This window comes from Abrus precatorius, unplaced genomic scaffold (assembly GCF_003935025.1).
Source record: "Abrus precatorius isolate BTA unplaced genomic scaffold, Abrus_2018 Scaffold1, whole genome shotgun sequence".
Taxonomy (NCBI): Eukaryota; Viridiplantae; Streptophyta; class Magnoliopsida; order Fabales; family Fabaceae; genus Abrus; species Abrus precatorius.
Genome location: NW_020874291.1, coordinates 646123 through 659508, shown reverse-complemented (window position 1 = coordinate 659508; position 13386 = coordinate 646123). Strand labels below are relative to the sequence as shown.

Sequence of the window (13386 nt, the reverse complement as noted above, 5' to 3'; positions counted from 1 at the left end):
TTGCCCTTTTTTAAAAGGTAAATTAACTTGACTAGTTTTTTAATCTTCAAAATAATCATAAATTTTTTGTTCATTAATTTCTTATTTTGTTTTACTATTTATGTTAGGTGGATGTAATTGTTAGTAACTTGATTGTATTACTACTGTGGACATGGTTGTGTTAATTCAACTTGCAACTTAGAATTTGAATATTCTGATAATCTTTTGTGTCCACTATTCTTCTGTCCATATATAAATTCAAAGTTGCATCAATACTTTTTTGTTCGTGTATGTATTAATATGATTGGATCAAGATTCGTTTTTATTTTATTTTTCAATGGTTCATCTTTATAATGAACAATTTTAAACATATAATTACCCAAATTAAACCAAAAAGTAAAATTATAAGTTAAATTTTTATAAGGCAAAATTCTTTTTATCGTAGCTCAAATAGGGTCATAACCATGTACACCCCACCTAAAAAATTCGAATCACCAATTTTTTTATTGGATAGAAATAAGTCAGAATATGCTTTGCAAGAGTTTGGTTGAACTGGACATTACTGCCCTGAATCCAATCAAACTTGTCCAATGAGTTGCCCTAGTTCCTGATTTTTTAAATTAAAAATATTCTAATTATTTCATATTAAATATGTGAATATAAATATATTTTAAAGATACTTTTTCAACTTAGTGAGAATTTATCACTTAGCAATAATAATTTTTTTTTAAAAAATTAACCGATAAAAAATAATTAAAAATAAAAAAATAGGTTGATAAATTAGAAATGTGATATTGATATTTAATAGAGATATAATGTTATTAATTGCTAAGGGTTTAATTTTAAGAATTTAACCTTTTTTTTCTAATTAACCTTTAAATTATTGTTGAATATATTTTATATTTTTGGGATAATAACTATTTTTTAACGAAAAATCTAGTTTAAACATACTAACTTATATATTTAGGCATATATTAGTAAAAACGTTAGAATTATACTAAACAGTGTAATAGAAATTAATTTCACACCATAAAAAGTATCAATATATCTTTTATTTTATTTTCTGAGAGAGGGTTTCAATAATAATAATAAACAGCTCCACTTATCATAACTAAAAAATTCATATGTATCAAAAGTATTCCCTTTGTTACAATGTAACATCATCAGATGGGAATATTAACAACATGATGTCAAATTGGTACAAATGCATCAACAACGACGACAAAGGAAGCAAGACATTTCCAACGGGTCACGAAATAGAAAAAATCAGGAATCATAGAATATGTCAATGTATCCTTCCCATAGCTACCTTCAACTGAAAGAAAGCCTAAGAACTACTTGACATCCATCAACAGATTATTAAAAACATACATTAATAATAATTCAGAAGATTATATTAGAAATCAAGATGGAAATTTTATATCTGACTGTGAATTAATAACCTGTGTTTCGTGAAACTATTCGTGCTAATATTTTCGTACAATTCAACGTTATTGGTTAAAATATTATAATTACAATTTTAATCTTATATTATATTATACATACACATATTATATCATAATATTTCGCACATTATTTGCTCAGTTCGTATTAGAGAAGCCAAAATAAAATAAAAATAAGGTGATTTTAACAAATATTTGGTTGGAGAAAAATGAACGAAAAGAAAAGGCAATATTTTCATATCTTCATGTGTTACCACGAACCATCATTATTAATCCATGTTCATGTTAAGTTTACAATTAGAGATAAAAATTATTTTTTTATAAGTCAAAGAATCCCTTAACATCCAAAGCCAACAGTGTATAGGATCCTCATCCAATTTTTATGGATAATAATGAATTGACAACTAAAACATGCTCATCACCACCGCCCCAACCCACGTCACATTAGTCATGTAAAACATCACAGCTCTTAACGCATTAAAATTAAATGTTATAAATCATAATATCATTTATAAAACATGGAAACAGACTTTCTACTAGAGTCACATATTCAATTAATGAATATCATTGTCATCCTCCTTTGAAGGCCTATGTAAGAATCAGTAATTCAAAAATATTAACACGGATTGCTTTAAGTAGAACCATAACCCACCCTCTAAACAATATCCCCCAGCAGCATAAAAGAATATGAAAACTATTCATAATAATCCTACAGACACTACTGGACAAACATGAAAAATTAAACAAAACAGGCAATAAAAAATGCTAAATCCAACAGATAGATAATTCATCATTGTATTCATACAGGCCAAGATGGATATGTGTTCAACTATCCACCAATTTATTTTGAAGTTCGAGTCAACCCCTTGACATAGAAAAAAAAAGGTAAGTGAACCACAGACCACTCGTCATACACAACACAGAATAAGAACCTTAACGAAGACGCAACAACTAAACACATGTACTCACACAAGTGAGCCCCATAATTGTCAAATATCATATCCCATTATCCAACTTTGACACCCACTTCTTATCTACCAACCTTCCCAACTAAATAGTCTGAAGCATTGCGGCAGAAAAAAGGGCTAGGCACTATGTACCACTTGCAACCAAATGATGGCAACAACGATTTTTACAGGTGCATCATTATGACATTTCCACTAGAGAAGTGAACAAACCATTGCAACACCACCAATCCCAGAAGATATAAGCTCCAAGACGACTGAATAGTCTTTTATTTATCACCACCTATCCACCCCAACCAACCAGACAAGGCATTTACTTCTTACGAACTTCTGAACTGTAAAGATGCTTGTTTAACTTCCTTCGTCCGGGCTGAAGAGCTCAGCATATTCTGCGGTAATTTGCAAGAAAAAGAAATAAGAAGATGCAGCCTTAATTCTTGAGATTTCTCAAAATTGTAAGTCAGGCCCAAACAGCAATATTAGACACCAACACCAAGACAAAAATATAGTCAAAAAGAATATGACTTGAGACATTCCATGTTTCAAGTAGTATAAAATTAATAATATCAACAAATTGAAGAATTTGGCACTCACCTTTTGAAGTAGCAAGTGCCTGCAACAAGTCAAGGCCAACAAAACTCCAACAACATTCAATGACAAGGCAGCAAAGTTGGAGTTTGACTGAGTAGCAAAAGGATGCAGCACATTCGCAATAAGCCTTTCAAGGACCACAATGCAATACATAATTATGTTAGCAATCCAAAATGTGAACAGAAAGAAGAGTAACATTAACAGATATAAATCTATGCCAGAAGCATACCATCTATACTCTCATACTGACATCACACAAAGTAACGACCTGTCCAGATTGACTGTCCTTGAAATTGCTCAGGCAGAGAAGAAAACTGCTGATTTCCAGTTGTGAGTTGCTGTGGCTGCAGCTGCTGATCATGGTGTGATTTTAAAAGCTCAGAAGTTTGATAGTCTTGCCAACCATTCTGCTTCTCCAACTGAAGAGGCATAGATGGAACTTGTTTTCCAGGAAAAGGAAAGCTGACAGGTCCACTCAAGCCATTGTTACTGACTTGCTGAGAATTTGACTGAGAGTAGTTAAGAGGAACATTGGGGCCTAAACCTTTCATTGATGGACGCAAATGATATCCGTCCAACCAACTGTAATCATCCATAATTGGATTCCCACTAATTGAATCTGAAACAGTGGATTCAATACCTTGTTTAGGAGGAACAGGACTGAAACCAGGAGGAGGTCCAAGGTGCCTAGTAGGTCGACTGACAGGGGATTTTCTCAAACCAACTGGCAAGGCTGATGTTTTTACAGCTAAGTTATCAAAAACTACCCCAGATGATGCAACGGCATCGATTTTGGATGGTATCACAGATTCTAAAGCTTTTGAAAGACCATAAAGCACACCATTAGTATCAGCATTGATAGATTGTTGGATAGGAATAGGAAGTGAAACCTGGCTAGGGATGCCTAAAGCTTCTTGTAAGCCAGGTTTCATGACATGCCCATTCTCAAATAATCCAAGACCTTTTAAATTGTTAGCAAGAGAAATTTCCTCCTCTAACCACCTCGATGTATGGGGCTGCACTGGTTGCAGATGTTGAGGAACCATACCATTACCAGGAACAGTAAAAGTTTGATGATTTACATTATTTAGAGGGTTAGATGTAGAATTAACATGAAATTTTAAATCCCCTCCAGATGCTTTCATAACAGGCTCCAAACCCACATGGGGTGCCCATGACGAGGCCACAACCTCAGCTCGTGTCTCAGACACTACAGGCTTGAAAACAATAACTTCATCATCATCATCTCCTTCAATATACTGGTTTTGGTTTGAGTGAACATTTTCCATCTTTGACTTCTCTGCTGGATTCTCTTGCACAAACTCTTTTGCATTTGGCATGCCTGAATAGGCGGCAAGAACAAAATCATCATGGGTTTGAGGCTCAACACCAATTATAAATTTCTTCGCCTTTGAATCAAAATATATTAGTTTTTGTTCAACCTTAACAACATTTGCTAAAGCCTTCCCTGCAGCTAAAATCCTTTTGACCCGAGCTTTTCTTTCCTTATCCCCATCACTTCCAACAGAATGCTTCCTTGAAAAATCCAATATGGTTTGTGCAGGAAGAAGTGGAACAAATCCCCTTAACTCAAAGTCCTCCCACAAAGCAAGTCGGTTTTCAGTTTCCCCCTCTTCATACCTGCTCATGTTATTAAAGCAAGTCTCCTCTTCATCATCATCAATAGACAGAGACCCCACTGAAAGCAGCTCATTCAAGAAGGATATACAACGATTCCAAAACTTTGATCTCAACGTTGCCTGATTTTCATCCACATCATTGCCAGCTGCAAGATCTGGATAACAAGCTAACCACTCGACAAAAACCAAAATGCCTGGTAAAAGATAACTAGAAGAAGGATCACAAAGTTGTGCACATCTCTCTATTATGTAACCCATCAATTCAAAAGCTGCAGTAAATGCATTCTGAAGCAGAACAGCGCGCTGTACAATTTCTGCATATGTTTGACCTTCAGATTCTTTATTCACATTATAAACTGTAAATACAAGAATGCAGACAATTCTGACAATGGCAAGTGCATTTTCAGGAGCATCTGTCCCAAAATTCAGATCTTCATCTTTCCCTGAAGACAGAAGCTCACGCAGGCCAGTACTAACAACAGCAAGAACTTCAGTGAAGGTCTCAAGGCTATCACAGTATTTCAGAAACAAAAGGGAAGAGTCAGAAAGACTTATTTATACACAAACAAAGACAAACAGAAAGAAAATGTTAAAAATATATACCTTGTACGCGTAAATAAGATTCCATTCAGACGGACAAAACGAGTGCAGAAGTACTTATAAGTTTCTTGCATACTGGATGCTCCTTCAGTTTTAGGACTGGCATCAACACCAGTTCCCCTTGTTGCAAGCTTTGCTTCAACTTTTCCTCTTCCTTTGCCGGTTAATCGCCCAGAAGATTCCTTCACTGCAACAGCTTTAGCATCACCAGGAAGCTGAGAGAAGCTTTGACGATTCTATAATGGAATCATAAAAGTTGCTAGTTAGAATGATTATAATGTTATGTCCCAAAAGAATCACAGAATAATAATACAAAAGGGTGAAAGCAGGAAGAGGATAAATAGTCAACACACCCCACAGAACATAGTGTAAAAATACACAGAATCAAGTCCAAGGGCATATTCTTAAAGCCCAAAGTGATCCATGACAAACAGACTAGCTTCACAGCATGCTTATTTTCAGCTTTCTATACCACCAAATATAATTATGTACTAAAAACACATGCATGAACTCCAGCTAAGACATGTACAGATAACATGGCTTTATTAACTTGCAATCAATCTTAAATTCATAACCTCCCTTTTTAATGCACTTAATTTTCAGCATCAAACACTAACAGTAAGAATGAGTGAATCTCATCATCATAATAACAACTCAGTGTGCAAGCAGTAATCAAGATATAGACAACATTAAGAATGAATAACAAGCCCAAATAAAGAATATAATGCAAATTACTCAAATGATAGAAAGAGTAAAACCATGGTCACATTACCTTATCAAATGCAACTATCAAGTTTTCTCTTGCAGTTGTAAATGGACTATCCACAGCCAGACTACGAAAATACCGATAAATAGCCACCAGCTCATCCCCAGAATATGAAGCCAATAAAGCAAGCTGGAAAAAAAAAAGGCTTGTTAAAAATGGAATATTAGTATGGAACATGAAACATACCACAAAAGTATAAAGCAACCATAGAATAACAATGGATGCAGCAATGCCAAAAACCTGATGATGGGGATTCCCACTTGAAGGCCAAAGAGATGCAGCTTGCAAGTAGTAACTCGAAGCTGCTATGAACTCCCGGTTTATTGAGTCACCTTCACCATACATTCCTTTATAACGAGCAAGATCACCCAAATATATCAGACAACGATGACAAGATACTAAACCTTTCTTCATCTCAGCAGATTTCTTCCCATCTTTTTCCATTACAATCCGATTCTCTGAATCCTCAAAGTAACCAAGAGGAAGCCCATACTTTGCTCTGATTTTCGTAATAAGATCATGGTAAAATCCAGTTGCTTCTGAGAGGAAAGTCTTAAACTGTAGCCTTATTTTAGTGATCCGATCAGGACGTGCAGGGCCTTTCCCTCCCTGAGATGAGTTTGCACTTGTAGAAGAAAGAGCAGCACTGAAGTATGCCCTAAACTCTTCAATACGCTTATAATGCAACTGCCAAAGAGCATACTCAATATTATGCTGCTCAGAAAAAGCATGATCCTCAAGAATTATTGCTTCATAATTCTCACGCATCTGTTGCCAAGCATTTGGATCAGATGGTACTCGCGCCTGAGCTGACCTCCGACGTTTACTCTCCAATTCAAGGTTCTAAATAACAAATAATTGAAATGTTACAAACCAGACCTATGCATTCATGTCACCAGAAAAGCTGATGCACACCAATTTAAGAAAAACAAAGGAAAACCATGGAAAACAGCATGTTATAAGTTGGGTTAGTTTTCTTTTACAAGCTTAGCAAGTGACCGTCCAAGAATATTAAAAATTCTTAATAAATATTTTATTTATTCATTTAAAATGAAGAATTAGAGCCTCGCAGAAAATTCTCCAGATTAGCAGTGTGGTGCCGTGTATTGTCATTTTCTTAGTTAAAGCCAAGTTATTATGGTCTTTCATATGGATACTTTTATCTAGTAGAAGTTATTGTTTTAAAAATTCATTAAGTAACCCAACTTCAACTTTGGCAACAAAGAGTATCATCTATCAGTGTGTGCTGATGACATGACCTAGCACTGATTCGAAAACAGTATCGTAGGAAATTGAGAAAATATTGTAATGCAAAGTCATCATCCCATTAGGAGAAAAAAAAAAGCACTGACTTAATAACCTATCATTAAAATAAACCAACAAACCGAGAAAAAATTGACAGACCCACAACACAATAGTGCACAAGTTAGCCAATTAACATTAAGCAGATTCCTAGTATATTTTTCTTGGAAGATTATATGAGAATAACACCAATAAACCATTGTTCAGCTATTTTTTAAGGTTTCCAGCTCAGCAAATGACCAAAAGATAGAAAAAGGAATACCTTTTCATAAAGGCGTTGTGCACGCTCCCATGATGAAGGAGCAGACATTTTATCCATCTGTACTATCATCATCCATCAATTATTTCTTGTCTAACCAAACTCAAGTTACATGAAACCTGCAAATAAAAATTTATACAAATTGCCCACTTCAATGATTCATATTTCTAATAGTTAGCATGTAATTGAGGCTAAAACTAATACAATTGTCACACAAAACGTATCAATAAATGATCACATACAACCCTGGCCTCCTATCACATTATACCCTTTGAAAGTAAAATTTAAAACTGAGTTCTAAAATACAGAGACCCGTTCAACTTGAAAATTGAAAATTGTCATGAATATAAGAAACTCAGGTATTAATAACCGAACCCACATAAATAAACCAGGCCATATACTAATTATAAAAACATGACTATAACTGACCCCTTTGAAAGTAAAACTCAAAAGTTAAGTCTAAATTCCTGTAAAACACACGATCTAATTCAACTCCTCAACGAAGATTGTATCAGATGAAAAATCTTGGGCATTAAAAACTGCCCCCACATAAACAATATACAGCTTAAAACCCTTGAATAAAACCATAATAACAATAGATGATATCGCATACATCAAATATTCAAAACAAAGATAATAAAAAAACAAGAACAACAACGATTATCTGAAACCCATCAACATATTCAGAACACAAATTAATAATAATCGAGCTCGATTTAATAAACTAATAACGAAACTGAATGAGATTTATGCAAATTCAAATGTCAAAACTTCCCACTCGCAGAGCAATTGAATAACATAAGAAAAGTGAAAAATAAAAAACGCGAGGCAATGCACAAACGACGACAATACCAGATCTGCGAAATCAATCAACGATAAAACATATTCGAAACAATCAGGTCCAAGATTTTACAGAAAAGAAAAAAGACGAACAAGAATCGAAGCTTCGCGAAGAAAAAAATTCAAAATTAAAATTAAAAAAAAAAAAAAAAACTGACCTGTGTAAAGGGGTGGGGGAAGAGAGAAGGGATCAGAGCATGGGATTGAAATCGAGGGGAGGATGAAGAAGGGTCTTCGTTAGGGTTTCGTTTGGTTGTGGGAGAAAGAGAGAGAAAGAAACAGAGAGAGAGAGAGGGAGAGATTGTTATTTGTTGGGGTCCAAAAAGGATGAGATTAGAAAATTCAACGTGTTTCTCTCTTTCTCTCTCTCTCTCTCTCTTGTTGCGGTGTTGTGTTGTGTTTTCCTCGCGGGCGGCGAAGCCAACGACGGCGTTTAGAGAAACACCTTTTATTATACTTTTAATTTATATGTTTATATTTATTAAGTTTCTAGGGTACGTTTACATAAACAAATGAAAATATTAAATATTTTTAATAAATATCTAAAAAGTAAAATTTAATTCATACCTGTCTTTTTCTTTTTAAGTTTTTAATGTATGCTTACAGAAAACACGGTTGCGCTTGACTTATTTCGTAAATAATTTTGTTATAAAATTTGAAAATTATTTAACGTTTTTATTCAATAATATTATCTAATATATAAATTTAATTTTATATTTAATTTTATAATTATAAAATTATACATGTATTTATTTATAATTTAATATATATATATACAATTATAAATATAATGTTATATAATTTAATGATTAAGTTAATAAAATTTAATTTATAAAAAATTACGAGCTTAATATATTTTTGTCGCACAAATAAACTGAACTTTAATTTTTATAACATTAATTTTTAATTATATTTTTAAAAATTGTTGATTTTATCTTTTCACTAATATAATTTTATTAAAATGTGATACAAAAATTAATATATAGCAAGATCTAAAATAATTACATTATTATTTAATTATAACTAAAGATAAAACTAAAATAATTTTTTTTTAAAAATTATATTTAAGGTAAAAAAATTTAAATAAAGTAAGTAACTAAGACTAATTTCTAAAATAAATACATCTCTTCTCATTTTAAATTATTTAAGATGTAAATAAATTATTTTCTTTTTATGATTAATATTAAAATAAAATCAACAATATTTATATATATATATATATATACACACACATAATAATAATAGTATAAATATAAATACTTAAAAATTTTATTAAAATTTAAAGATTTTCCATGGATAAAAGGTTGCTTAAATGTGAGATTTAAACAAATTTACTTAAATGTAGTAAATAATTTTTTTAAAATTATCTTTAAAGTTTAAAAATATATATTCCTATATTAATTCAACAAAATTAAGAAAAAATAATAATAAATTATTTTGAATTTTTTTCTTTTATTAAACTTATCCTTTTATTGTGACAAGTATGATTGTAATAGCTTTTATTTTTTAATTTAAATTCATTAGAACCTGACAAATTTATTACTTAATTGTATTATTTTTTTAGAAAAAATAAAAAAAAATTAAAATCTCAAATATAAGATTTTCCTAATATTAGCATGAAGAAGTAATCTCAAACCTGTAAGAGAAAAAATTCAATTTTTGAAACTACAAACTAAAGGAGCTCTTTATTTAGCAAAAAAATTTGTATATGTATTATCTTTACCACAGTTTGTTTGATAGTGATTTACTAGTTTTTTTTTTCTTATTCACTCCTTTATATATCAAATAAGACTAGCATATTTATGAAACAATTTTTATCACAAGGTTTATGACCTTTATTACATCAGAATAACATAAGAAATGTATAATATTTAGATTATAAGTTATTTTCAATCCTGTAGTATGATTGAGTTTAACATAGGTATTGTCTAAAATGCCAATGAACTCAAAAACTTCTTTAAGTCAATCTTCATCTTCATTTCTAATAAAAATATTGAAATCAGCTCTTTCTAAACTCTCCAAGCACTTTTACTGTAATATTATCGAAAAATTTAGATCAATTCCTGAACTTTAATCGATGTCTATTGGTGCATTTTGAGAAGAATTTTTTTTTTCTCTTCTTTTCTTTTTCTTTCTGTTCCTTCTTTCTTATCTAATATTATATCATTGTCATTTTTATTATTTCAATGATTGCTTTTTTTTTTCATGATTACTTCTTAATCCTTAATTTTATTTTGGTATGCTTGATTTAGAATTATTTTTGATATCCATGTTTATTTCTATTACTGCATACTTTTGTGAGGATATCTTAGCATAAACTCTTAATGTCATTGTTGCATTCTAAATGCAAAAAATTAAATTTTATCTTTTCTTATCTAGATGGTGCATCCATTATAATTATCATATGACCTTTTCTTTTCCACCTCACATTATCTCATTCCTCTCACCATGATAAATGCCTTAAATATGTTTCCTTTTAAATTATGATGCAAGTGGATGGAAGACTCTTTGTTTTTCTATCCCTCTTCAGCACCCCATGAGATAACCTCTTTGAATGGTACTAATAAGAGCGTAAATATTGCCATTCATACTCATATTAAAATTCAGGGAGTTGTTCCCTTCTAATGCATTAAAATTACATAGGAATTTAAAGAGGCAAGAATATAACCCTCCTTCCTTGTCTTAATCATCCATGTTGATATCTTTTAAATGCTTCCACGAAAATGGCACTCCCATAAAGTAGTTGTTTTACTTCGCCATGGCCTTTACTTTCTCAGACTACATGAGGTATAACCTCCTCATCTTCTCATGCACCGCTTTCCCTGATTAATCTCCATTGCATGCCTTATTTATTACTCCATTAAAACCTTTACCTGCAATTATTTTCATTCCCTGCATTAAATTTTTGAGGGAAGTCCAAAGGGTGGAGACATGATTCATTCCCCACTAATTGAATACCATTATGACCAATCAATTGCATTTAAAATGCCCCAGTAAATACACAACCCACGCTGATCATTCATATTTCATATACTTTTTTACTAAAACCACATTTAATTATTGTTTCTCACTCTTTTTTTTTTCTTAAATTGCCTCTGCATTAAGTGCCCAAAAATCATCTAGTGATTGTAATTCTTGTACAGCATGAGTAGCCTTGGTAAAACGCGAAACCCTAAACCCTAAAGCCATCAGGACTTAGTGGAGGAAGGTGAAGTGTCACGTGAAAATCCTATAATGGAAGGAGAGAGATTCTATGCGAGTTAATGGTGGGTTAGGTGGCTATCTCTCGAGGTGACTCATGATTAAAGGGGTAGGTTGGCACTTAATGAAGAGAGATGAAGTGATGAAGGTTAGCTTAGTGGCCTCTCTATATGCTAATGCACGTATAAAAGGAAACTCGATCCTCATTGTCTCATTTTTTTCTTCAAAAGGAAACATTGTTTGAGAGACACAACGAGAAGACAAAAGGACTTAAGCATCATTCCTCCAAAACTGCACTTTATCACCTTTCTCTTCCAGACTTGTTACTTTCAATCATCCATGTTAACAACCACAGACTGTCTGCCCAGAATCCTGCTCCAAAGGGGGAACCTTTATACTTCTTCTTCTCCTTTCTTATGACCAAGCAAAGGCAAGAGGGAGTCCTAGAGTTTCTAGGTTATTTGTGTGTAAAATAGTGTTTTGTATGTGCTTTCAACTTCACATAATTCTAAATAAATCAAATCAGTTGCATGCATGATATCCCTCCAACCCCTTTGCGTTTCTTTGCAATTGGACTGAGTGAAAAAATAGTTTAAATTGTTGCACAATGAGCAATCATGATATTACATGTCATCATCCTCTTATTCTCTACTCTTCTTCAAGCTTTGCATGATTTACTTGACTAAGTTTGGTAACTGACTGGCACAGGGTCGTACACGTGTCAAAATTAAACCTAATTACTATAGCACGAGGCAAGCAATCAGGATAGTTTTCCAAAGGATCACAAAGAAGAATTAATCTATTTGGAGAGTATGTAGGAGGGGGGTGATATCGAATCAATAAAACAGAGTCAAAGTTGAGAGGATTAAATCAATTGGAAAAACACCTAATTCAAGAATCAAGAAGGAATAAGCAAACATTCAATAACAGAATCCTAAAATACATATTATTCAAATTCGGTGGTTAAAGACTAGATTCAACTGAGATCTCAAATAAAAACAAGCGATCACACGAAAACCTTCATGCGTTTGATTAACACAAATTCAATTAAACTTAGAAACCTCTAAAAATCTAATCGAATGTGTTAACTTTCTGAACCACTTAATTAACTTTAATTTCTGAAAATCAATTCATGCACTTCAACTGAAACAAAACAATGAATTGAATTGCCTCTCAAAAATAAATCAAACAAAAACCTTCAGTTCATGATATTAATTAGAATGGAGAGAAACAAGAAACCAAGAAACCTCAAATTCAAATATAAAATCTACAAACCGATTCTCATGAATGTTGCATTCCGTTGATCCTTGAACTAGATAAACGAAACTACTCCTCCATGGATGGAAGCTCACGAAAAGAAAATCTCTATTAAAAAAAAACGAGTCCCCAAGTAAAAAAAACGCCTTAAAAAAAACTCTAAATCTTTTATTCAAATCTGACTTTTCAAATCTCCAGCAACAAACCGTAACTTCCTTCTTCAAATTCGCCTAGGAAGTGCATCTGTTATAATTTGTAATTGATTTTCCATTCAAGCCATGGATTTTAGCTTTCAAATGCCACTAGAATGAGTTGAATCGGACATCTGTGGGCTGAAATACGACCCAAACACTGCACTAAGGTCCAGAATCCGTGAATTGCATCTTTCAGCCCAGTTTTGGTCCAATTCTGTTTCTGGATGCTATGATTTAGCCTTTAAATCTCTATGAATGTTGTAGGCCCATCTCTTAGCTTTCAAATGTAATTGGAATCACTCAAATTCGATAACTATAACCTGAGATATTACCTACATAATAAGCAAAGG

At 32.4% G+C, this 13386-nt stretch overlaps 1 protein-coding gene across 3 annotated transcripts; it reads right to left on the bottom strand.

The window, feature by feature from the left end:
• Positions 1-1895: 1895 nt before the first annotated feature.
• LOC113856125 (protein SMG7) lies at positions 1896-8806 on the bottom strand. 3 transcript variants are annotated; one of them, XR_003502863.1, is made up of 8 exons: positions 8543-8806; positions 7548-7663; positions 6224-6826; positions 5990-6112; positions 5221-5453; positions 3207-5125; positions 2981-3104; positions 1896-2775 (listed from the first exon to the last, which is right to left on the bottom strand). XR_003502863.1 is itself a non-coding variant. In XM_027487814.1 (7 exons), the coding sequence occupies exons 2-6, from the start codon at positions 7617-7619 to the stop codon at positions 3229-3231; spliced, it is 2928 nt and encodes a 975-aa protein (XP_027343615.1). In that variant the 5' UTR covers positions 7620-7663; positions 8543-8720; the 3' UTR covers positions 2182-2775; positions 3207-3228. The 3 variants fall into 3 exon arrangements, 1 of the variants encoding a protein (XP_027343615.1); XR_003502862.1 differs by having other exon boundaries at positions 2182-2775; positions 5990-6826; positions 8543-8720; XM_027487814.1 differs by lacking the exon at positions 2981-3104 and having other exon boundaries at positions 2182-2775; positions 8543-8720.
• Between the last annotated feature and the right edge of the window lie 4580 nt (positions 8807-13386).